The 26960-nt window shown below is 43.0% G+C and overlaps 1 protein-coding gene across 1 annotated transcript in view; it reads left to right on the forward strand.

Annotated features, from left to right (window-relative positions):
• The window catches only part of LOC143295807 (vam6/Vps39-like protein), a 66937-nt gene extending 41667 nt beyond the window's left edge, over positions 1 to 25270 (forward strand). The window contains exons 24-25 of the mRNA XM_076607438.1: positions 17806 to 17897; positions 18911 to 25270. Of these exons, the coding sequence (XP_076463553.1) occupies positions 17806 to 17897; positions 18911 to 18971 (153 nt within the window). The 3' untranslated portion in view covers positions 18972 to 25270. The remainder of the gene's footprint in view (positions 1 to 17805; positions 17898 to 18910) is intronic.
• The last annotated feature ends 1690 nt before the right edge of the window (positions 25271 to 26960 follow it).

Below are 26960 nucleotides of genomic sequence, written 5' to 3' on the forward strand. Positions count from 1 at the left end.
TTACTGCAAGTTTCATTTTACAACAATAAGAATGTGAAATGTTTGAAGCATTCTGAAACCCTTTATTCTTGTTTGAAAGTATAATTATATATCATCGGCATATATGATAATATAAAAGTTTTATGTAACTGATTAACATATCTCAATTAAGCAAAAGCTCAACATTCAGGGCATGCATTGTTTATCTGTAAGATATTGTTCAAGATCATTTAAAAACGTTTTAGAACAATACAGAAGAGAGCGTATCATCTCGTCAGACACCAGTGGAAGATTCTGAAGAAGCACCTCTTTTAATGAAAACATGATTTTGTTTTCTTTTCTTTTTTTACATTTTCTTGATAACTGACAGTATATTTCCATTCTTGTTTTGCTTCGATGGTTTAAGACACAAAGCACTGCACGTTGTCACTTTTATGCTTACGAAGACAACATTTTCATCCATGAAGTTTTGTATTTCTTCCTTTCCCCAGAAGAGCAGAGGCGTGTGTATATCTAGGTCAAGACATTGCCTCCTCCCCCTATGCCCCCACTAGCTCTCTGTGTCCTCCATTGAAGATACTGCCTTCAGGTCCTGATGTTTTCCTTGGCAGTGTAACAGTGTAAGCTGGTCAATGGCTTTCTTCACTTCAGTGCACATGCACATTGTTGCACATGTGCGTCACACACACACACACACACACACACACACACACACATGAGCTGATTTACACACACACACACACACACACACACACACACACACACACACACACACACACACACACACACACTCACACACACACTCACACACACACATGCTTGCATATTATTGTCACTTTTATGCTTACGTAGACAACATTTTCATCCATGAAGTTTTGTATTTCTTCCTTTCCCCAGAAGAGCAGAGGCGTGTGTATATCTAGGTCAAGACATTGCCTCTTCCCCCTATGCCCCCACTGGCTCTCTGTGTCCCCCATTGAAGATACTGCCTTCAGGTCCTGATGTTTTCCTTGGCAGTGTAACAGTGTAAGCTGGTCAATGGCTTTCTTCACTTCAGTGCACATGCACATTGTTGCACATGTGCGTCACACACACACACACACACACACACACACACACACACATGAGCTGATTTACAAACATGCACACACACACACACACACACACACACACACACACACACACACACACACACACACACACACACACTCACACACACATGCTTGCATATTATTGTCACTTTTATGCTTACGTAGACAACATTTTCATCCATGAAGTTTTGTATTTCTTCCTTTCCCCAGAAGAGCAGAGGCGTGTGTATATCTAGGTCAAGACATTGCCTCCTCCCCCCCTCCCCCCATGCCCCCACTAGCTCTCTGTGTCCCCCATTGAAGATACTGCCTTACAGTGAAAAGACGTTAAACTGAAGAACGAACGAATGCTTGCATATATGCATGCACACAGGTTTAATTTTTTAACATAAGGTTAATTTTTTAACAGAAGTTTTACATTCTTTTTTTCAGGCAGCCCTCTTTTCATGTTCAGAGTTTCTTGCATTACATCCAGTTTTCTGGGTTATCTTCTGTATCAGGGAGGAGTGCCATAGGTGGCTTGACTTGCTGCCCACAAGGTCTGCAGGGACAGAGCAAGTACACACACACACACACACACACACACACACACACACAAAAGACAAATTGTCTTTATGGGGATCAGCATACATAACAGCAGGGGGAAGGAGGAGGAGGGTGCACACACACACACACACACAGAACAATGGCCCCTTAGCATTTCCAGCATACCTCTGCTGTCTGCCTGGGTCTGTCTGCTGCTAGTGCTAGCACTTTTCTGCCATTGACCTCTGTATGTACAATTACATCTCAGAGTGACTTCTGCTCTCTCTGTCTCTCTCTCCTCTGCCACTCCCTCTGTTTCCTGCCCCTCCCTCTGTTTCCCTCCCCTCCTCCTGCCCCTCCTCCATCTCCCACCCTTGTTGTCCACTTGATCTATTTTCGTTCTTTCTTTCTTTCTTTCTTTTTTTTTTTTTTTTCCTTCTTGTTTTGATCTTCTTCCTCCACATTATCATCATCATCTTCTCCTCCACCTTCTTCTTCTTTCTTCTTCCCATTCTTCTTCTTCTTCATCTTCACCATCCCTTCGTCCCATTTTCCTCTTCTTCTTTCAACTCTTTCTTCTCCTCCTCCTCCTCCTTTATCTACTCATCCTTCTCTTTTTCTTATCTCAGCCTCCTCCTCTTTCTTCTTCTCTTTCATCTTCTCTTTCCACCTATCCCCATTCTATTTCTTTCTTTCTTATTCTCTGCTTCATTGTCTTCCTCTACCTCATATTCTTGTCTTCTTCTTTGTTCATTCTTTCCCTGTCTTCTTCTTCTTTCCATTGTACTCCATCTTCTTCCCAGCCTTCTCCTTTTTTCATCTTCTTCTTCATCATCATGTCTGCTTCTGCTGCTTCTTTTTCTGTTTCATCTTCTTCTTATGTATCTTCTTTAATGCCTCTTCTTCTTCCGCTTCCTCCTCCTCTTCTTCTTCTTCATCTTCTTTTTTCTTTTTCATTCTCTTCTTCTTTGTCTTCTGCTTCTTTACTTCTTCTTCCTCTTCTGGATTCTGCCATTCTGGGAAAGTTTAGGCACAGTGTGGGGCAGCAACGTAGACAGTAGACATGTTTTGAAAGGTGCTAGTTTCCTGCTGTTCTCCTATGTCTGCTGGTGTCTTTATGTCATCTCCTGCGGTGTCTGTTACTGTCTGTCTGTCATCTCCTGCAGTGTCTGTTCCTGTCTGTCTGCCATCTCCTGCAGTGTCTGTTCCTGTCTCTCTGCCATCTCCTGCAGTGTCTGTTCCTGTCTCTCTGTCATCTCCTGCAGTGTCTGTTCCTGTCTCTCTGTCATCTCCTGCAGTGTCTGTTCCTGTCTTTCTGTCATCTCCTGCAGTGTCTGTTCCTGTCTTTCTGTCATCTCCTGCAGTGTCTGTTCCTGTCTCTCTGTCATCTCCTGCAGTGTCTGTTCCTGTCTTTCTGTCATTTCTTGCAGTGTCTGTTACTGTCTTTCTGTCATTTCTTGCAGTGTCTGTTCCTGTCTTTCTGTCATCTCCTGCAGTGTCTGTTCCTGTCTTTCTGTCATCTCCTGCAGTGTCTGTTCCTGTCTTTCTGTCATCTCCTGCAGTGTCTGTTACTGTCTTTCTGTCATCTGCAGTGTCGGTTCCTGTGTTTCTGTCATCTCCTGCAGTGTCTGTTCCTGTCTTTCTGTCATCTCCTGCAGTGTCTGTTCCTGTCTTTCTGTCATCTCCTGCAGTGTCTGTTCCTGTCTCTCTGTCATCTCCTGCAGTGTCTGTTCCTGTCTCTCTGTCATCTCCTGCTGTGTCTCTTCCTGTCTTTCTGTCATTTCCTGCAGTGTCTGTTCCTGTCTTTCTGTCATCTCCTGCAGTGTCTGTCTCTCTGCCATCTCCTGCAGTGTCTGTTCCTGTCCCTCTGTCATCTCCTGCAGTGTCTGTTCCTGTCTTTCTGTCATCTCCTGCAGTGTCTGTTCCTGTCTCTCTGTCATCTCCTGCAGTGTCTGTTCCTGTCTCTCTGTCATCTCCTGCAGTGTCTGTTCCTGTCTCTCTGTCATCTCCTGCAGTGTCTGTTCCTGTCTTTCTGTCATCTCCTGCAGTGTCTGTTCCTGTGTTTCTGTCATCTCCTGCAGTGTCTGTTCCTGTCTTTCTGTCATCTCCTGCAGTGTCTGTTCCTGTCTTTCTGTCATCTCCTGCAGTGTCTGTTCCTGTCTTTCTGTCATTTCTTGCAGTGTCTGTTACTGTCTTTCTGTCATTTCTTGCAGTGTCTGGTACTGTCTTTCGGTCATCTTCTCTCTGTAGTGACCTTTACATAGCTCCCACTAGTGACCTTAAGGCTTTACACAGCTCCATCTGTAGTGACCTCTACACAGCTCTCTCTCTCTCTCTCTGTTGTGACCTTTAGGCTTTACACAGCTCTCTGTAGTGACCTTTACACAGCTTCCTCTGTAGTGACCTTTACACACCTCTCTGTAGTGACCTTTACATACCTCTCTCTGTAGTGACCTTTACATACCTCTCTCTGTAGTGACCTTTGCACAGCTTCATCTGTAGTGACCTTCACACATCTCTTTCTGTAGTGACCTTTATACAGCTCCCTCTGTAGTAACCTTTGCACAGCTCCCTCTACTTTATGATGATCTTTACACAGCTCTCTCTGTTGTGACTTTTACATAGACCCCTCTTCAGTGATCGTAACACATCTCTCTCTCTCTCTCTCTCTCTCTCTCTCGCTCTCGCTCTCTCTCTGTTGTGACCTTTACACAGTTCTCTCTGTATTGACCTTTACATAGCTCCCTCTGCAGTGACATTTACACAGCTCTACCTCTCTCACACACTCTCTCTCTCTGTAGTGACCTTTACACAGTTCTCTCTGTATTGACCTTTACATAGCTCCCTCTGCAGTGACATTTACACAGCTCTACCTCTCTCACACACTCTCTCTCTCTGTAGTGACCTTTACACAGCTCTCTGTAGTGACTTTGTGACCTTTACACAGCTCCTTCTGTAGTGACCTTTACACAGCTCCTTCTGTAGTGATACACAGCTCCTTCCTTAGTGACCTTTACACAGCTCCCTCTGCAGTGACCTTTACACAGCTCCTTCTGTAGTGATACACAGCTCCTTCCTTAGTGACCTTTACACAGCTCCCTCTGCAGTGACCTTTACATGCTTCCCTCTGCAGTGACCTTTACACAGCTCCCTCTGCAGTGACCTTTACATGCTTCCCTCTGCAGTGACCTTTACACAGCTCCCTCTTCAGTGACCTTTACATGCTTCCCTTTGCAGTGACCCTTCCACAGATCTCTCTGCAGTTACTTTTACATACTTCCCTCTACAGTGAACTTTACACAGCTCTCTCTTGTGACCTTTACATACTTCCCTCTGCAATGGCCTTTACACAGCTGTCTCTGTAGTGACCTTTACATACTTCCCTCTGCAGTGACTTTTACACAGCTCCCTCTGCAGTGACATTTGCAGAGCTCCCTCTGCAGTGACCTTTACACAGCTCCTTCTGCAGTGACCTTTACACAGCTCCCTCTGCAGTTACTTTTACATACTTCCCTCTGCAGTGACCTTTACACAGCTCTCTCTGTAGTGACCTTTACATACTTCCCTCTGCAGTGACCTTTACACAGCTGTCTCTGTAGTGACCTTTACATACTTCCCTCTGCAGTGACCTTTACATAGCTCCCTCTGTAGTGACCTTTGCAGTGACCTTTACATAGCTCCCTCTGTAGTGACCTTTATATAGCTCTCTCTCTCTCTCTCTCTCTCTCTCTCTCTCTCTCTCTCTCTCTCTGTAGTGACCTTTACACAGCTCCCTTTGTAGTGACATATACACAGCTCTCTCTGTAGTGACCTTTGCTCTTTCTGTAGTGACCTTTACATAGCTCCCTCTGCAGTGACCTTTGCAAAGCTCTCGCTGTAGTGACCTTTGCAAAGCTCTCTCTGTAGTGACCTCTCTCTCTCTCTCTCTCTCTCTCTCTCTCTCTCTCTCTCTCTGTAGTGACCTTTACATAGCTCTCTCTGTTGTGACCTTTACATAGCTCCCTCTGAACTACTGAAGTGACCTTTATACAGTTCTCTCTGTAGCAACATTTACACATCTGTGTGTGTGTGTGTGTGTGTGTGTGTGTGTGTGTGTGTGTGTGTGTGTGTGTGCTGTGACCTTTTTCAAATCCTTGCAAATAGAAGAACAGAAAATAAACAGGTATTGATTTGGGGTTGTCAATAACAAGAAGAAGAGAGTCAAGAGTGCCAGGCAGAACAGGATCATAGTTTGATGTGCAATCATAGTTTGATGTGCAACAGTCTTGCCCAGTGCCCATCTTTTTCTCCACTTCTTACAAGTTGGACTGAACTTTCCTCTTTCTCTCTGTCAGTCAGTCTGTCCATCTCAGTCTGTCTGTCTGTCTGTCTGTCTCCTCTCTCTCTCTCTCTCTCTCTCTCTCTCTCTCTCGCTCTCACCACACCTCTCATCTTGTCTCTAACTCTCCAATCCATGTCGATCTGTGTGTGTGTGTTTGTGTGCGCGCACGCACGCGCATTCTCTCCTTGATGCATGTATTCTACTTTTTTCTTCTTCTTCTTCCTTCGTGTATATATATCATAATATGCATTGCATGTACTGGATTTAGATTAGTAAGGACAGATTGGTAGAATAGGCCATGCCTAAAAAAAATCTTAATCCTTGAATAAAAAAACTTTTTGAGATGCAAGTTCTCTCTCTCTCTCTCTCTCTCTCTCTCTCTCTCTCTCTCTCTCTCTCTCTCTCTCTCTCTCTCTCTCTCTCTCTCTCTCTCTCTCTCTCTCTCTCTGTTCTCTTCTTAATTCTTTTTTTTTTTTTCCTTTTCTGTGTACTGTGTGTGTCTTAACAAAAATTTGCTACAGATGATGACAGATATTGTGATAAACATAGACATAGGTTGATGCCTCACACAGACCAGACTGATGAGCTTAGGACAGGTGTCCATGCTGTTGGTCTGATCAGGAAGGTGAGAAACATCAGATACATTAACTCGGGGTAAGATGCGGTATCCATATACATACACCCCGGGGAGTGTAGTTTTCGTGCGCGCCTGACAGAAGACGAGTTGGCAGATGGAAGGGGGGAACAGCAGTTTGTAACTTTGCCACCTTGCTTGGCCGGTTTGTGATCATTCTATTTGTGGACATGTTGACTCGACTGCCACACCGTCCACAACCACACAGCATATCACTTTCTTGTGTTGGGTGACGTGTTTTTTGGGGTTTTTTTTGTTTTCTGTCTTCATTCCATTGGTTTGCCCCAACATTTTCAAGGTCATGCAACATGTAATCGCATGCATAGTGGTTTCACTGGCAGTTATAGTATATGAAAGGGAAAAGCGATGAAAACTCTCACCCACTCACTTGTTTTCTCTCTCCCTCTCCACAGGCACTGTACATCTGTGCAAGTACAATGCACATGTTTCATCATATCTATTCTGTCTGTTCTCTCTGGTTATGTGTAATACATGTTTGTTTTCTCTGGCCATGTTTATACCTCTTTGTTTTCTCTGGTCATGTTTAATTCATGTCTGTTCCCTCTGGCCATGTTCAGTATACCGGTATGTCTGTTGTCTCAGGCCATGTTTAATTCATGTCTGTTCTCTCTGGCCATATTCAATATATGTCTGTTGTCTCAGGCCATGTTTAATTCATGTCTGTTCCCTCTGGCCATGTTCAGTATACCGGTATGTCTGTTGTCTCAGGCCATGTTTAATTCATGTCTGTTCTCTCTGGCCATGTCTGTTTTCTCTGGTCATGTTTAATTCATGTCTGTTCTCTCTGGCCATGTTCAATATATGCCTGTTCTCTCAGGCCATGTTTAATTCATGTCTGTTCTCTCTGGCCATATTCAATATATGTCTGTTCTCTCAGGCCATGTTTAATTCATGTCTGTTCTCTCTGGCCATGTTCAGTATACCGGTATGTCTGTTGTCTCAGGCCATGTTTAATTCATGTCTGTTCTCTCTGGCCATGTCTGTTTTCTCTGGTCATGTTTAATTCGTGTCTGTTCTCTCTGGCCATGTTCAATATATGCCTGTTCTCTCAGGCCATGTTTAATTCATGTCTGTTCTCTCTGGCTGCCATGTTCAATATATGTCTGTTCTCTCTGGCTGCCATGTTTAATTCGTGTCTGTTCTCTCTGGCCATGTTTAATTCGTGTCTGTTCTCTCTGGCCATGTTCAATATATGCCTGTTCTCTCAGGCCATGTTTAATTCATGTCTGTTCTCTCTGGCCATGTTCAATATATGCCTGTTCTCTCAGGCCATGTTTAATTCGTGTCTGTTCTCTCAGGCCATGTTTAATTCGTGTCTGTTCTCTCTGGCTGCCATGTTTAATTCGTGTCTGTTCTCTCTGGCCATGTTCAATATATGTATGTTCTCTCAGGCCATGTTTAATTCATGTCTGTTCTCTCTGGCCATGTTTAATTCATGTCTGTTCTCTCTGGCTGCCATGTTTAATTCGTGTCTGTTCTCTCTGGCCATGTTCAATATATGTGTGTTCTCTCAGGCCATGTTTAATTCATGTCTGTTCTCTCTGGCTGCCATGTTTAATTTGTGTCTGTTCTCTCTGGCCATGTTCAATATATGTATGTTCTCTCAGGCCATGTTAAATTCATGTCTGTTCTCTCTGGCCATGTCTGTTCTCTCTGGCCATATTTAATTCATGTCTGTTCTGTATGGCCATGTTCAATATATGTCTGTTCTCTCTGGCTGCCATGTTTAATTCGTGTCTGTTCTCTCTGGCCATGTTCAATATATGCCTGTTCTCTCAGGCCATGTTTAATTCGTGTCTGTTCTCTCAGGCCATGTTTAATTCGTGTCTGTTCTCTCTGGCTGCCATGTTTAATTCGTGTCTGTTCTCTCTGGCCATGTTCAATATATGTATGTTCTCTCAGGCCATGTTAAATTCATGTCTGTTCTCTCTGGCCATATTTAATTCATGTCTGTTCTCTCTGGCTGCCATGTTTAATTCGTGTCTGTTCTCTCTGGCCATGTTCAATATATGTGTGTTCTCTCAGGCCATGTTTAATTCGTGTCTGTTCTCTCTGGCTGCCATGTTTAATTTGTGTCTGTTCTCTCTGGCCATGTTCAATATATGTATGTTCTCTCAGGCCATGTTAAATTCATGTCTGTTCTCTCTGGCCATGTCTGTTCTCTCTGGCCATATTTAATTCATGTCTGTTCTGTATGGCCATGTTCAATATATGTCTGTTCTCTCTGGCTGCCATGTTTAATTCGTGTCTGTTCTCTCTGGCCATGTTCAGTATATGTATGTTCTCTCAGGCCATGTTTAATTCATGTCTGTTCTCTCAGGCCATGTTTAGTTCATGTCTGTTCTCTCTGGCTGCCATGTTTAATTCGTGTCTGTTCTCTCTGGCTGCCATGTTTAATTTGTGTCTGTTCTCTCTGGCCATGTTTAATTCATGTCTGTTCTCTCTGGCTGCCATGTTTAATTCGTGTCTGTTCTCTCAGGCCATGTTTAATTCGTGTCTGTTCTCTCTGGCTGCCATGTTTAATTCGTGTCTGTTCTCTCTGGCTGCCATGTTTAATTCGTGTCTGTTCTCTCTGGCCATGTTCAATATATGTATGTTCTCTCAGGCCATGTTAAATTCATGTCTGTTCTCTCTGGCCATGTCTGTTCTCTCTGGCCATGTTTAATTCATGTCTGTTCTTTCTGGCCATGTCAGTTTTCTCTGGCCATGTTTAATGCCTGTCCGTTCTCTCTGGCCATGTCTTTTCTCTCTACCCATGTCTAATTCATGTCTGTTCTCTCTGGCCATGTCTGATTCATGTTGTTGTTTTTCTCTCTGGCCATAACTAATTCATGTCTGTTCTGTCTGGCCATGTTCAGTATCTGTCTTTTCTCTCTGGCCATGTTTATTTCATATCTGTTCTCTCTAGCCTTGTCTGATTCATGCTTTTTCTCTCTCTGGTCATGTTGAAATCCACATCTTTTCTCTCTGACCTTGTCTAATTCATGTATGTTTTCTCTGGCCATGTGTAATAGACTGATACCGGTCTTTTCTCTCTGGTCATGTTTAATCTTTTGTCTTTTCTCTCATACCATGTCTTATTCATGTCTTTTCTCTCTGGCCATGTCTAATTCATGTTGCTGTTTTTCTCTCTGGCCATGTTTCATTCATGTTGTTGTTTTCTCTCTGGCCATATTTCAGTCTTGTCTTTTCTCTCTGGCCATGTTTAATTCATGTTTTTTCTCTCTGGCCATATTTCAGTCTTGTCTTTTCTCTCTGGCCATGTTTAAGTCATGTCTTTTCTCTCTGGTCATGTTTGATTCATGTTCACTACCTGTATATTCTCTCTGGCCATGTTCATTTCCTGTCTTATTCTCTCTGGCCATGTATGATTAATTCTGACTTGTTCTCTGTTTCCATGTTCAGTACCTGTCTGTGTTCTCTCTGGCCATGTTTTTCATACCTTCTGTTCTTTCTTAGCATGTAGATTTCCATACCTGTCTTTTTCTCTCTGACCATGTTTGATACCTGCCTGTTCTCTCTGACCATGTTCAGTACCTGAACAGTCTATCTTGCCATGTTGACACCTGTGTGGAAAATGCACACTTCTTGTCAGAAATATTTTTGTCACAAGCATACATGCGTACACACACATGCATGCATGCATGTATGCATGCACGTATGCATGCACCCACACATGTGCATGCACATACAGACACACACACATACACACATGATTATGAGTGTGTGTCTAATACAGTCCACAGCACAGGGCGTTGAAGTTGGCAGTCGAATAAATATTATACATGCACAATACATACAAACATTTTACACACTGCCAAGGAAAGAAGACGGGAAGGGGAGGGGGGGGGGGGTCCGGATGGGTGGACTCCTGACAAGGGAGTGGTGGGGTGGTTTGACAACAGCAAACCCAGCCCAGCGCACAGTGTTGTAAAGTTTATGCCTGTTGACTTGCCCTGCCAAGGTCCTGCTGTGGTGGGTGGGCGGCCCAGTGCACCTCTGTGACGACACAACAGGCTTGTTGTGTTCTCTCACACTTCTCTGTCAGTGCAGTATGAGTGGGAGGGGAGGGGAGAGTATGGGGTGCTGGTGGGGAAGGGGGGGTGGGGTGAGGGCATACTGACTCTTGTTTGTTTTAAAAAGGGAGGGGGGGGGGTGGAAGGAAACAATACACGCCTCTGTGCTTATTGTGGAAGGCTGTTAAATTGTCCAATTGTCTGTTTGACAATTGTATGGTGTCAAAGGCGAACAGACGAAAAGACATATGAACCTTGGTATATATGCTTGGCTTGTGTGTGTGTGTGTATGTGTGTGTGTCTGTTCTGTCTGTCTGTCTCTCTGTTTGTCTGTCCATGGGCAGCATTTCTTCACAAAATGATGAACTCATTTTGTACAGCTTGGATCAGTGACACAGCCAGTGGCAATGTAATCAAAGTCTGCAGTTGATCTCAGCATGGGGCGGATTGTGACAAACGGAACTGGTGATTGTCCTGATTTCTCAGAAACTAGCAGTGGGGTGATTCAGTGGACAATCATACTGCCACGTTCTTTCCACGGTAGTTTGTCAGTTCATCAGAATAAAAAGACTGGTGATCCTCACGAAACAGTTGTATAACACACTCTTAAAAAAAAAAAAAAAAGAAGCTAATAATATTAATGAAGCAGTTCTTTAGCATACTCCAAGAATACAAATGATATTCATGAAAAAGCTCTTTCGCACTCTGCACACATTTCAATGATACTCATGAAACAGTTCTTTGGCGCTTTCCAGCCGAATACCAATGATATTCATCTAACAGTTTTTTAGCTCCACCTGTGGACATGGATATTCATGAAACAGTTCTTTTGTGCTACCCCTGGACTCCGGTATTCATTAAATTGTTCTATAGCACTTTCCACAGATGCCAGTCAGATACTAATGATATTCATAAAAGTTCTTTAGCACTCTTCACAGATACCACTGTTAACCATGAAAAATTATTATGCTCTCTCTGTTGGTACCAGTGATGTTCATTGATCAGTTCTTTCGGCGCACCTCAAGAAAACTGACAATATTGACGAAACAGTGTTATGGGAATAGTGTAAAACTCGTGTCCTTCACAAGAAAAGTTATAATACACACACGCGCGCGCGCGCGCGCGCGCACGCACGCACGCGTGCGCGCATCTTGACTTTGACCTTGTTCATGGTCGTACTGTCACAAAATGGTTTCACATTTGCATTCCTCACTTTAAAACTGTTTGAGTGAACTGATGACTTAAGTTTAACAATAGAAAGCATTGACTGCTGCTACTCCCACCCCCGAAACCCCCACATCTCCCCTCCACCCCCCACACACACTTGTTGCCTGCTTAATTGGATACAGAGAACCAATGAACAGGCTGGACATCCACCACAGTGGTTCAAAGGAACATGAGACTGGTGTCTCCACACAATGAAATGGGTGCATGTGTTCTCGCGGAGTCTGTTGTGTATTGTCACACAATGAGCTTGATGTATGGTATAGAAGAAAAAAATGTTGTCACAAACAAATGGATGTCTGTGTTCTGAGAGAAAGATGGGCTTGTATGTTGACTTCTGAGATATCTATTCACACTGTGAGATGGGTGTTCATGTTCTCACAGTGACTGAGTTAGATGAATGTCTGTTGTCACATTGAGGTGGGCGTGTGTGTCCTTACAGCGAAATGTGCATGTTCATACATTGAGATGGTTGTATGTGTTGGCTTGTATGTTCACATTTTGGGTTGTTTGTTCACTCTTTGAGGTGACAATGTATTCTTACAGTGAGATGGGGTGTGCACATTATGTGTTCTCATAGAGAGATAGGTGTATGTGTTCACACATAGATGGCTGCATACGTTCTCACAGAGATGGGTGTATCTGTTCTCACAGAGAGATTGGCTTGTATGTCCACAGACTGATATTTGTGTTCTCACAGAGAGGTGAATGTGTGTGTTCACACAGTAAAATGTGTTCAGTTCAGTTACTCAAGGAGGTGTCACTGCATTTGGACAAAACTACGATTTTGCTGACCGCGAAACCTTAAACACACACGCGCGCACACACACACACACACACACACACACACACAGAGCAAACGCTAAGAAGCGCTGCACACATTCGTCTCTGAAGGATTCATCACTGAAGATCAACTTTCATAGCGTTTGACGCCAACGCTCCCCCTCCTCCCTCCCTCTACCCCCCCCCCCCCCCCCTCCCACCCCCTCCCTCCACCACCCCGTATTGCTAAGATTACGTCAGCCGTTGGTGTGGCTCACCCCATAGGAGATAGGTCGATCTGCTTTACCCGCTTTGCCAAACGCATGTGCGGCCTGTCAATCGAACGTCGGTACATTTCACGATCGCCGTTGTTGGGTTTTTTTATCACACGCACACGCATGCGCACACACGCACGCGCGCATACACAGATCGACACACATACAAACGCACACTGGCAGATGTGCAAACACATTTTACCATGCTTACATACACTACAGAGACGCGTGCGCACATACACACACACACGCGCGCGCGCGCGCGCACACACACACACACACACATAGTGTGTATCATCTGTGAATGAGATGACCATGGGTGTGTGTGTGTGCTCACACAGAGAGATGGGTGCATGTTCTCACAGTGAGATTGGTGTGTATGTTATCACAGTGACATGTTAGTTTTTATGTTTACACAGTTAGATGGGTGTATGAGTTCTCACAGTGAGATGGGTGTGTTATGTTCTCACAGTGAGATTGGGAAGGGGTGGGAGGGGCACATTGTGAGATGGGGAGGGTGGGTGGGTGTTCTCACAATGAGATGGGAGTTTCACTATGTGTTCTCACAGTGAGATTGGTGTGTGTGTGTTATCACAGTGACATAGATTTGGTGTTCATATGTTAGTTTTTATGTTTACACAGAGGGGTGTATGTTTTCTCACACAGTGAGATGGGTGTGTTATGTTCTCACAATGAGTTTGGGAGGGATGGGGGTGTGGGGGGGACATAGTGAGATGGGGAGGGTGGGTGGGGTTCTCACTGCGAGGTGGGTGGGTGTTCTCAAAATGAGATGTGAGTTTCACTATGTGTTCTCACAGTGAGATTGGTGTGTGTGTTATCACAGTGACATAAATTTGGTGTTCATATGTTAGTTTTTATGTTTACACAGATGGGTGTATGTTTTCTCACAGTGAGATTGGTGTGTTATTGTTCTCACAATGAGATTGGGAGGGATGGGGGGCGGCGGGGGGGTGGGGGGGGGACGGGGGCGGGGGGGGGGGCACATAGTGAGATGGGGAGGGTGGGTGGGGTTCTCACTGCGAGGTGGGTGGGTGTTTTCACAATGAGATGGAAGTTTCACTATGTGTTTTCACAATGAGATTGGTGTGTATGTTATCACAGTGACATAGATTTGGTGTTCACATGTTAGTTTTTGTGTTAACACAGTTAGATGGGTGTATGTGTTCTCACAGTGAGATGGGTGTGTTATGTTCTCACAATGAGTTTGGGAGGGATGGGGGTGTGGGGGGGACATAGTGAGATGGGGAGGGTGGGTGGGGTTCTCACTGCGAGGTGGGTGGGTGTTTTCACAATGAGATGGGAGCTTCACTATGTGTTCTCACAGTGAGATTGGTGTGTGTGCTCACAGCGAGGTTGTTCTCACAGTGAGGTGGGTGGGTGTTCTCACAATGAGGTGGGTGGGTGTTCTCACAGCGAGGTTGTTCTCACAGTGAGGTGGGTGGGTGTTCTCACAATGAGGTGGGTGGGTGTTCTCACAGCGAGGTTGTTCTCACAGTGAGGTGGGTGGGTGTTCTCACAGCGAGGTTGTTCTCACAGCGAGGTGGGTGGGTGTTCTCACAGCGAGGTTGTTCTCACAGTGAGGTGGGTGGGTGTTCTCACAGCGAGGTTGTTCTCACAGTGAGGTGGGTGGGTGTTCTCACAGCGAGGTTGTTCTCACAATGAGGTGGGTGGGTGTTCTCACAGCGAGGTTGTTCTGACAGTGAGGTGGGTGGGTGTTCTCACAATGAGGTGGGTGGGTGTTCTCACAGCGAGGTTGTTCTCACAGTGAGGTGGGTGGGTGTTCTCACAATGAGGTGGGTGGGTGTTCTCACAGCGAGGTTGTTCTCACAGTGAGGTGGGTGGGTGTTCTCACAATGAGGTGGGTGGGTGTTCTCACAGCGAGGTTGTTCTCACAGTGAGGTGGGTGGGTGTTCTCACAGTGGGGTGGGTGGGTGTTCTCAGAGTGGGGTGGGTGGATGTTCTCACAGTGAGATGGTTGTGACATGTGGTGTTCACATGTTAGTTTGTATTTTTTACACAGTGAGATGGTTGCATGAGTTCTCACAGTGAGATGAGTGTGTTATGTTCTCACAATGAGATTGTGGGGGCGGGGGGCAGTGAGATGGATGCATATCTTCTCACAGAGAGGGAGGGGGGGTGTGCGTATGTGTGCGTGTTCTCACAGTGAGATGGTTGTGTTTTCACAGTGAGATGGGGATGTTTGTGCCCACAATGAGATGGTTGTGTTTTACAGAGTCAGGTGTGTGTGTGTGTTCTCAAAATGAGATATGTGTGTGTGTTCTCTCAGTTAGGTAGGTGTGTGTGTTCTCACAGTGAGATGTGTGTTTGTGTTCTCTCAATGAGATAGATGTGTGTTCTCACAGTGAGATGTGTGTTTGTGTTCTCTCAGTTAGGTAGGTGTGTGTGTTCTCACAGTGAGATGTGTGTTTGTGTTCTCCCAGTGAGATAGGTGTGTGTGTTCTCACAGTGAGATGTGTGTTTGTGTTCTGTCAGTGAGGTAGGTGTGTGTGTTTGTGTGTGTGTTCTCACAGTAAGATAGGTGTGTGTGTTTTCTCAATGAGATAGTTGTGTGTGTTTTCTCAACGAGATAGGTGCGTGTATTCTCACAGTGAGATGGGTGTGATCCCACAACGAGATGTGTCAGTGATAGGTATACCCACAGTTTGAGTGTGTGTGTGTGTGTGTGTGTGTGTGTGTGTGTGTGTGTTCACACAGTGATATATGGGTGTGTTCGCACAATGAGACATGTATACAACGCTATGTGTGGGACGAGTGACAGTCATCTCTTCGCTGCTCCGATGACTCATCCTGTGGCAGTGCAGTGCTGCCAGACACACACTGTGTGTGTGTGTGTGTGTGTGTGTGTGTGAGGGGAGGGGGGTGGATGCAGGGGGAGGGGTGGGGAGTGACGCAGCCACTGTCTCCCCGGCAGACACCAGGGGACTGGTCCTGCAACAGCCAGGGATAGTCGTGTTACAATGCAATAAGCATCACGGCCTTGTATGTGGGCGCTGGGGTTCCTAGCCTGCGGGAGGGACACCTGATCAATAACGTACCTTATGTGTGTGTGTGTGTGTGTGTGTGTTTTCAGCGACCTGCTTGGTATGCAGTTCACTGACAAGCTTTCCTTTATGCTGTCGCTACATATATGTGCGTTCTGATGTACCAGAAGTAACCTGTTAAATAATTCATCAGCAGCTTACCGCTTACAGCACATCACTCTCGGGGGTAAAGGGGTGGTTAGGTGGACAGAGAAGTTTCTGCTGCAGGTTCATTGCTGGATATCGAGAAATTCTTAAATGGGACAACTATGAAGTGATAATAGAATAATAGCAGTAAGGCGGTGCCCATCTCGAGCAGCTGAACTAGGTGCAGCCGAACTAAAGTGCTGCCATCCCTGGATGACGTGCTGTTAAAGGTTAAAGGTCCCATTGGCTTTTACGATAATCGGGGCAGTGAATTCATATCCACTGTGTCTCAGTAGGGGGCCCAGTCCTCTCCATCCACCGTTTTAACCTTCCGGGCCAAACAATTCAGGAACCAATTCACAGAGCCAAGAAAATCGTAGTATACTGGTAAAGTGCCTTTCCCAAGGACACTGACAACACCAGTGCCGAAACAATGGACCGAACCCTGACCACAGGATCAGAAGTCCAACGCTTTACTGATACTGCCACGGCGCCTCCAGACGTGTTGCAAAGCCGTCGGTCAATGAACTTAGTTACGAGCCGCCACACCAAGCATTGCAGTAGTTGATGGGGGAAGGAGACACTTGATGACTGACATACTGCCGGGTCATGTCATACAGTCATGACAGATAATCGGGCAGGTGATTATGCCTTCCAAGCTATGAAATGTGGGCAGCCACCCCACATATCCAAATTCTAAACTGTATAATTCCTATTCCCAGTCCAATATACTTCACACACACACACACACACACACACACACACACACACACACACACATTCAGATTCTCTCTCTCTTTCTCAACACAACTGTTGCTGGCCACACATAAATATTGTTTTTTATGGTTTTGTCAGTCAACACCCATTCCTTTTGGACACATGCAACTTGATCTGTAGGATATTGCTGTGTAAACATGAGCGCAGTCTTTATCTCTTTTATCTTTTGTTAGCCAAGCTTGGCCACCTGGAGCCATTTCAGGGCTGAAAAATTGTACACACTGGTTCTGTAAACATGAAAAGGCTAAATAAAGCAACAAGAGAAAAAAAAAAGCACCAGGAAATGAAAATTTGGCTTTGGTACAATCAAACCCATGCACATACACCTAGGAAATGCCTCTTATATTAACCATTCTGTCAATATTTTATCAGAGGATTAAACAAAATCATATTGCAGGCATACAAAACCCAAAATTGTCAATGGGCATCTCACATGCCCCCAGCACAAAACATGGGCACAGAAAGAAGATTCAAGAAAGGATGTCCATAGTTGTACAGTGACTGAAGATCTCTCGTTCTCCTCCCCCCCCCCCCCACTCACACCCACCACCCCCCACCCCCCAACCCCACCCCACCCCTTCTCTCTTTCTCTTTTTTTATTTTGTTTGTGTGTGTGTGTGTGTGTTGACGGGTATTTGTGTAAATGAGAGGTGAATTTTATTGAAGTGTATAACATTTATATGAAATTCCTTTACTGGTACTTTGTATGTGTTCCATATGGTCCTACTTTGTGTGTGTGTGTGTGTGTGTGTGAAATGTTAGTAATAGTGGAAAGATTTTTGTAGTTTTACTGCTTAACAGTCTCATGTTTTAATACTGATTTGTTTTTTTATGCAAAGTATTATGTAAATACATTTTCGTACAAATCTTCAGCCCATCTCTCATTCATATATACAGTGACTGAAGTGAGGGATATATCATGATGTGTACAATGAGTGAACAAATGTAGTGCAAGGTATATATATGTGCAGGTGACGGAGGAGCGTATCCAGTACCAAAAGATCAGGGTGGATGTGACTGAGGACACCTTCTGTCCCAACTGTAAGAAGAGGATTGGGGAAAGGTAAATCACCCTGTCTCTCTCTGGCTGTCTTCCACTACTTCAAGAGAGCAATCAATTTTGGGGTTTTTAGAATTTCGTTTCAACAATTTGGGATTTGTTCAGTGAAAAGTGTTCTAAAACCTGAAACCAGATCATATAGATGTGCGAGTAAACTGGAGTTTTCTTAAGATCCAGTTCATCGACTTCTTTTGATTATAATCAGTAGGTTTACTTCCACTGAACATAAAACAGAAATACAGTAACTCTGTAATGTTGCACAATGTGGTTACTTGTACTGTGCACCCTTTGCACCAGATAACTTTCAAACAGATAAATAACAGACATGTTCATAAGTCAAATGTGCCTCTCCCTGGAATTGTTCAGGCTGTGTGTACAGTGGTGGATCCTGTTGGAATACCTCTTTCTTTGAAACAGATTAGTACTTATATTGATTTTAGGTACTCTGTTAAAAAAGTATCTGTTTAACAAAAAATGGAAAACATATAAAACAGTATACTTTGGTTGAAGATGTTAAAAAATTAATTTAAATAATTTGTGATATTATGTACAGGTTAGTTATTTTATATTTATGACTTTTTTGTAATATATAGATGATATATTTTTGTGTATTTGATTTACCTTGAAATGGTAATGTTATTTGGAAATGATTCTGTTTCTTTGTGCATTTCTTCACATCCTTTCATTTCAGTCTTTTTTTTCTTTCTTTTTTTTTCTTTTTTTCTTTTTTTTCCTATATGTCCCACTTTAGGGTGAGGACTTGATGTAAAAAAAATATATATATATTAAGAAAAATAAATTAATAGAATGATATAAATAATACTTGCTTCTCCTTTTCACACATTGATAAAGATTCTCAAATTATTTAGGAGATCTTTTTATTCTTTTGCCTTCATGGGCACAAGTCTCACATTCACTTTTATCAAGGGATGGGCTTTTCCATTTATGACCATTCTGTGACTTTGTTGAGCGCAGTGTGATTTTGTTGATCACAGACTGTGATGCTTTTGTTGCAGTGCCTTCTACTACTCACCCAATGGCACCCTCTACCATTACTCCTGCTACCAACCAAAATGAGCCAGATCCATCTACCCCAGCTACCAACACAACACACCCATCTACCACTACCCCAGCTACATTGCGCAATCTACCACAACCTTCTACTACTACATAGATACCAACACAACAAGGCACCATCTGCCACTAACTTCTACATCTACCACTACCTTCTACATCTACCTCTACCACTACCTAACTACCAGCACAACCAGGCATTTTTTTTTTACCACTGCCATCTACCATGACCCCAGCAACCAACGCAACAATGCACTATCAACCACTGCTACAGCTACCAACACAACAATGCACTATCTACCACGACCCCAGAAACCAACACAACAATGCATTATCTACCACGACCCCAGCTACCAGCACAACAATGCATTATTATCTACCACTGCCACAGCTACCAACACAACAATGCATTATTATCTACCATTGCCACAGCTGCCAACACAACAATGCTCTGTCTACCACTGTCACAGCTACTAACACAACAAGGCACCATCTACATCTACCACTACCCCACCTACCAACACAGCAAGGCACATTTTACATCTACCACTACCCCACCTACCAACAGAACAAGGCACTATCTACCACTGTCATCTACCACTACCACAGCTTCCTACACTTCTCCCTTGTTATCAACACACGACACCATCTCCCTGTTATCCACACAACACAACGTCTAAGACTACATCCTCAGCTGGGCACTGATGCAGGCCAAAAGTGGGGGCTGAGATGTGGGCCACCAGGCTTTCTCTGGCCATCAACTCCTCATTATTTTCGCTGTGAACAGCATTGGTCATGGATCACTGAGCCAATAACAGACATTGTTCAGGTGCTTTCCCTCAGATTGTGTGTGTGTGCAAGCGTGTGATTGTGTGTGTGTGTGTGTGTGTGCAAGTGTGTGTGTATTGTGTGTGCATGTGTGATTGTGTGTGTGTTTGTGCGCATGTACAATGATTTCATTTTCATGTATATATCAACAGTTGCAATTTTAGAAGAAAAGTCATCACCTCACCCTTCCTCCTCTATTCACTCCTTTTCCCCTTGTCTCCTTCAGTATATTTTAAAACTATGAAGAAAGAAAGAAAACAAGAGAGAGAAAAGAAACAACAAACTCAATAACTTATTAACTCTCTCCTGACGACGGAATGCGTGAGCAATCCTACATAAAATGTATTCGGTTTCGGACAACGGAATGTAATAGCATTTTCCAAAAATAAAAATCCATCACGCACTGTACACATGATTTTGTGATTAGCCAAGCTGAGTACACTATTCTTGGTCACTCCCCAACCAAGTGGTATGATTGGCCAGCCTGTCATGTGTGGCCCATCTTGCACACACGCTGACAAAGTCACTGACCGGTCGTCTACTCGTGTGCCAGCCTGTTAGCAAAGCAGGTTCTTCTCAAAATGTTGTGGAGCGAACAAGGCAGTGACGGCAACGTTTTAGTGTTGCCAAAGTACTTGAAATGCTACAAACTGAAGGGATGGACATTGAAGAGTTAAGTGCAGAAAGTGAGCATGGGTATGGTGGTGACTCGGGGTGAAAAATTGGCATTTTTCTTCATAATGGCAAAACTGTAAAAATAAGATGAGAAATTTGATTTTTTTTTTTTTTTTTTATGCAATAGCCCAACGCATAATAAACCAGTTCTGAGAGTTTCATTTTCTTACTCTGTATTTTGTACTTTTTTTGTAATTTTTTTCCAAACACTAACAAATGGGCCATCTGTGGGGAAAAGCAAGGGAGAAAACATCGTCCTGAGTGAGTTAACTAAAATGGTAAGATTACTACAGAGAACCAGTAGAGTTCCTAATTAAACTTGGAATTATTCAAGTAGATGATTATATAAAATGTTGCCAATCAAAGCAGATTACATGAGAGCTTGTGCACTAAAAACCCACCAGTGTTTAACTGCTAGATTTAAATCATTTAAAACCCATACCTACATTGGGTCACTTCAAGGTATAATAATGATAGCAACAACACATAACTTTACTTATATGGTTCCATTGTCCAGCATTAATGCTGCTCAAAAGAAGAATATGAAGCAACAAACTAAATAACTTGTTAACTGGAATGGTAAAATGTCAACAGACAACCAGTAAAGTTCCAAATTACAACTTAAAACTAGTAAAATCACTGTCATGATTTCCAAGAGAAATTCACATGTGGTCATGTTGCTCATGCTCACAATACAAATATGACACATCCATTCAAAAGACATGTATGTGCATTCTCACATACCTTTTGCATGATTATACACTTGCACAAAATACTGAACAGATATGATGATGAAGTCAATAATATAGAAATACCAACCTGTAAAACAACACAACAAGGGCTAAGTAAATAAGGCATTAATAAGGCATCAAATTTGAACAGTGAAATTAACATTTTCACAACAAACTAACTAAGCATCTGAACATAAATTCAAATTGAGCATAGGCTAAGAGCAGACCGGGCAAGACGGGTCGTCTTTTCACTATTAGCCGCGCGAAATTTGGCCAAGCAGAGCAAACCGATAGGCCTAGTTTGCATCAGTTTGACATGGTAAGTATATGTATCACCAAACATGGAGTATAATACAAACTCCGCCTTTTAAAAAAACATCTGTTCCACTGTAAAGTTGACATCTTTTTGGCATAACTTCTAAAAATAATTTCCATCTCCTCTCCTTCCTCTCTCTCCCCTCCCCACTTTTATTAGTCTCGGGTGAGTTCAATCCATTACTGCATGTGTTTTGAATGTTAGTTATACTTTATTATCAGAATGAAGAAAGAAACCTCCAAAAATATGTTCCACTTGATGAAGTCCTTGTTTATCAAAAAGTTGAAGGAAGATGAAAAGTGTTCCATGAAATAAATTCAGATAAAAGATAAATATATAAAAGATCAGTGTGTGAGCATATATTTATAATAATGACAATACGAAAAGGAACATGTAAATAAAGCAATCATGCAAGTGTTTTTCTTCAATTTAACATCTTTCAAGTATGGGTGAAATTAGACGTGTGTGTGTCTAGTCAATGTATTATAAAACTGTTCAATTAGGTTATTGTATAAAATGTTGCCGGTCAAAGCGAATGGATTTACAGGATTGTAAATGAATGATGCCATGATGTTCACACTTAAAAAGTGATATTGAGGGTTATGACAATACCACAAACACCACCATTTGCAAGTCACTTTTAGATGTAAACTTTGTTTTTATAGCATTCTTTCAGAGTCAGTATATTAGTCTTGTGAGCATCCTGTTCATATGATTCTTTCCATTTTAGAATAGAGCGTTATATGATGAATGATGCATGAGCAAGTTAGCACTGTCTGCAATAGTGTGTCAGTCAGTCAGTCAGTGTACCACAGTGAAACATCATGATGTATCCCCAGTCAGCGTATCAGTCTGTCATACCACAGTGTGTTGTCACTATCTGCTTTAAAGTATGTGAGTGTTCACACAACTAGGTCCTGAAGTATTAGTAAGTTATTGATACAGTAGCATTGACACAGATCAGTTGCTGAGTGTTACATTCCGTTTACTCACAAAGAATTGGTCGTCTTGCTTTTTATGCTGAAATGACTATTCATGGTAGTTTTATGTTTTATGTTGAAATGACTATGTTTTCTTACATTTTATGCTGAAGTGACTGTTTATAAGTACAACATCAAAGACTGATCATGCAGGTGAAAAAGAAATATTATGCGTTTGAAAAGGATTGTATTATGTGCATGTGAAAAAGGATGTATGGATTGTGCGTTAGATTATGCATGTGGGGAAAAAAAGGAGATTGTATATAGATTGTGTATGTGGAACAAAAAGGATACAGAGCTCTTGTAAATGCACAATCATGCTGAAGAATTGTGTTTACTCTGCATCTGTATTTGTATAAAAAATAAAAAAAAAAACAACAACACAGGTGTGTATAGTGTTAAAGAATATAGAACTTTTTTATTTATTTGTTTATCAGTGTGCTAAATGTCATCCCATGTGTGACTGATAGTGTTATATCTTTGACATGAACATTGCGTTTGACTGACACTTTGGAATGAACACATTTTTGACGGACATCAGTGACGTATGAATATCTTTGGTGTGTACAATGTGTGACTGATATCAGTGGTATATCATCTACATGTTTGGGATGAACACTGTACAAGCCACATTGTTGTTATAATTATCGTTGGTATGAATGTTTTGTGTGAAAGACATCAATGTTATATCTTTCTTGTGAACACCTTGTGTGACTGACATCTGTGCTATATCTTTGGTATGAAAACTTAAATGACTGACATGTATATCTGTGGTATGAACACTGTGTACGACAGACATCATTGGTATATCTATGGTATGAATGCTATGTGTGACTTACAATGTTATATGATGTTTGGTATGAATATTTTGTGTTTACATCTTTGGTATGAGTGCTGTGTGTTACTGACATCAATGTTTTATCTTTGGTAACAACGTTTTGTGTGACAGACATCAATGTTATATCTGTGGTATAAATGCGGTCTTTGACAGTCATCAATGTTATATCTTTGGTATGAATGCTGCGTTTGACAGACATCAATGTTATATCTTTGGTATGTACACCATATATGACTGACATCTTTGGAATAAATGCTGTGTTAGTGTGTGAATGACATCAGAGTTATATCTTCTGTATGAATACCATGTGTGACTGACATCAAATTGGTATCTTTGGAATGGATATGGTGTGTGACAGACCTCAGTGTAATCTTAGGTATGAATACTGTTTGACAGTCACCAATGTTACATCTTTGGTGTGAACACCATGTGTGACAGACATTGTTGGTTCACATGTGTGTTTAGACTAAGTCTTTGTAATAACCCTGTTTTTCGGTTGTCTGTATATGTGGATGTGTCTGTGGTAAACTCTAACAAATTCATCTTCTCTGGAAGTACTTTGTCTACACCAAATTTGGTTTAAGTTAGAAAATAATCAGTTCTTTCTACACATTCTGATTATAGTGACAATGCACTTCTGGAAAGGACACAAAAATTAGAGATCAAAAATGTTTCCAAAGTCAGGTTACAACTATACTTTGATTTTTTATTTCTTATTCACAAAACTTTGTACTTTTATCAGACATACTGACTCACTTATTAATAGCAGTTATTTTTTTATCATTTTTAATTCTAATAGGTCCTTCTTTTCTTTGTACAGAAGTTACATTGATCCACACATTTGTTTTGAACAGCAAAATTCTGCAAAGTGATGGGACATTGAACATAGTACAGGAGGGGGGGGGGGGGGAATTCAGGCTTATGAGCAGAAGTCAAATTCAGCCATTATTTTCAGAGAAACAATCAGAATTTTCAAATACGAGCTGCTGATTTTTTCATAGACTCCGACAGTGAATAGCTTTTTTCTTTCTGTTTATCTCATCCGTGATTGGACAGACAGATGGTGATGGACCTTCAGTCTGCACTATTAGGTGTGGGACAACACATCTGAAAGAACTGGAGTTTTCCAGATTGATTTTAGTGTATATCAGCCCCAAACTGCATTTGGCTATTTTGTCATGTTTAATCGAAGCAGAAAAAGTCATGACAAAGACAAGGGAAGTTCGAAGCTTTGATCCATACCATGATCATAGACTTAGTAAAACAATGAAATGCTGATCAATGTGGGCCGTTTCCAGCACACAGTGTGGAGTTCAACAAACACTTGTTTCAGATGATGAGCAAAAATATGATTTGGATTGTTGCGTGCATGTACTGATATTCCCCTTGCCCCCATCACCCTCTACCATTCACTGTTGGCATTTTCAGTTTTCTTCTTCTTCTTGTGCAGCAGGAGTCACACACGAGCCATGATGGTTTTGCCTCTTGTCTTATGTATATCTGAATGAACGCTGTGAATGACACATATAATAAATCAAATTGGAAATAAACCCATCTGTGATGACAAAGCTGACTGAGGTGTGATTGGGTGACATTACAAGCTTGCTTGATTGGTAGACTGGTTTGAATAAGCAAGTGACCTGACATCCTGAGTCAATAAGGTGGGCTGCCATGGATGAACTGACATAAGTGGCTGGTTGCCTGTAGTAGTAGTAGTAGGCCTCCTTCAGTCATGGCTGACCATGGATAGAGTATATCCAACCTAATGTCAAATTGGGCTGTCTGCTTGGACCAAGCAGCGTCGCCTGTGACTGTCGAGACCAATGCGAGAGAGACAGTCTCTGTTGCAGCGGTCACATGTGTAAGCTGTTTTCTGCGAGCTGGCTTTTCTGCTGCAGCAGCTGACAGTTTGTCCCCACAAATCCATAGCTGATTCTTGAGAGTGCTTCTCCAGCTGTTGCGGTCATCTGGTTGCCTGTGCGAGGATAATAACTGATGTGAGTGAATGTTGAGTGAGTGGTTGGTTGGCTGGCTGTTACCTATGCCTTTGGTAGTTGGCTGGATGGCTACTAGCTATGCTGTGGACAGTAAGGTGGTTGGTTGGTGGGTTGGCTGGCTACTAGCTATGTTGTGGACAGTAAGGTGGTTGGTTAGTGGGTTGGCTGGCTACTAGCTATGTTGTGGACAGTAAGGTGGTTGGTTAGTGGGTTGGCTGGCTACTAGCTATGTTGTGGACAGTAAGGTGGTTGGTTGGTGGGTTCACTGGCTACTAGCTATGCTGTGGACAGTTGGGTGGTAGGTTAATTGGCTGGCTAATAGCTATGTCACAGGCAGTTGGGTGATTGGTTGGCTGACTGGCTACAAGCTATGCCATGGGCAGTTGGGTGGTTGGTTGGTTGGCTGGCTACTAGCTGTGCCATGGGCAGCTGGGTGGCTGGTTGGTTGGCTGGCTACTGCTAGGCTATGGGCAGTAGGGTGGTTGGTTGGTTGGTTGGCTGGATAATAGCTATGCCATGGACAGTTAGGTAGCTGAATGGTTGGCTGGCTACTAGCTATGCCATGGGCAGTGGGGTGGCTGGTTGGTTGGCTTCTGGATATGCCATAGGCAGATGGGTGGTTGGTTGGCTAGCCTAATTTAAAAATAAATAAATATCCATATCTGTTTCCATGTGTAGTCTGAATCTGTGGTACAACTGCAGTCCACTCTTTCCATTGAACCAGTGTGTCAAATCTTGTTAACTCGGTATTGCCCCTTCAAGCGTCTGTCCAGTCCCATTTACGTTTCCCAATCGCTCCATCCATTGCATCAGTTTAGGAAGCCTGTTGAATAAATGTGTTTTTAATGAAAGTGCGCATGGTAAACTAACAAAGGTCCCATGCAGCCTGAAAGTACACACGTTATAATAGGTTAATGTTTTCGAAAAGTGCACACGCAAAATTGGTTAATGTTTAAGATAAGTACACACGTTAAAAGTGCCCGCAATGTTTTCTGAAACTAGCTTGAGCAGCCCCTTCCCTCTCCGAGACAGTAATGTTCCATAGAGTTTTCTGACTATGCTCTTGAAGGGCGAGTTCAAACCATCGAGCTCCTGTTCAGCTCAGTGGTGCAAACGGAAACAGACTTAAAAGCCCACTCAGCCACATGACTGAACGCAGAAGCAGCCCACTCATCAACACGACTGAACGCAGAAGCAGCCCGCTCATCAACATGACTGAACGCAGAAACTAACAGAAGAAAATCGTCCCTTTTTTTATGCTTGCCAAGCATTTCGCCAACAGTTCAGCTGTCACTCATTTCAGGTCATCCATTGAAGTTTAACGCTTCTCCAGCGACATGGCTGACGGGCAATCGAACCAGGACAAAACAGCGTTGAGGGTTGTGGGGATGGGGGGCGTTTGGAGGGGGAGGGGGGCTATCTCAATGCACTGATCTTCCTAACGTCGTGCCTTTTTTTGTTGCCGGTGAGGAGAGAAATGGGGGTGGGGGGAGTGTCGAATACAACCTTGTGAATGCTTGCCCGGCAGTGACTGATCGGACTGTTTTTACATAACTGGATCTCCAACTAGCCCTGACAGAGCAGCACACAGTAGACAGCGTGTGGGACAGGAAAACAGACAGCTCCC

This window comes from Babylonia areolata, chromosome 21, assembly GCF_041734735.1.
Source record: "Babylonia areolata isolate BAREFJ2019XMU chromosome 21, ASM4173473v1, whole genome shotgun sequence".
Taxonomy (NCBI): Eukaryota; Metazoa; Mollusca; class Gastropoda; order Neogastropoda; family Buccinidae; genus Babylonia; species Babylonia areolata.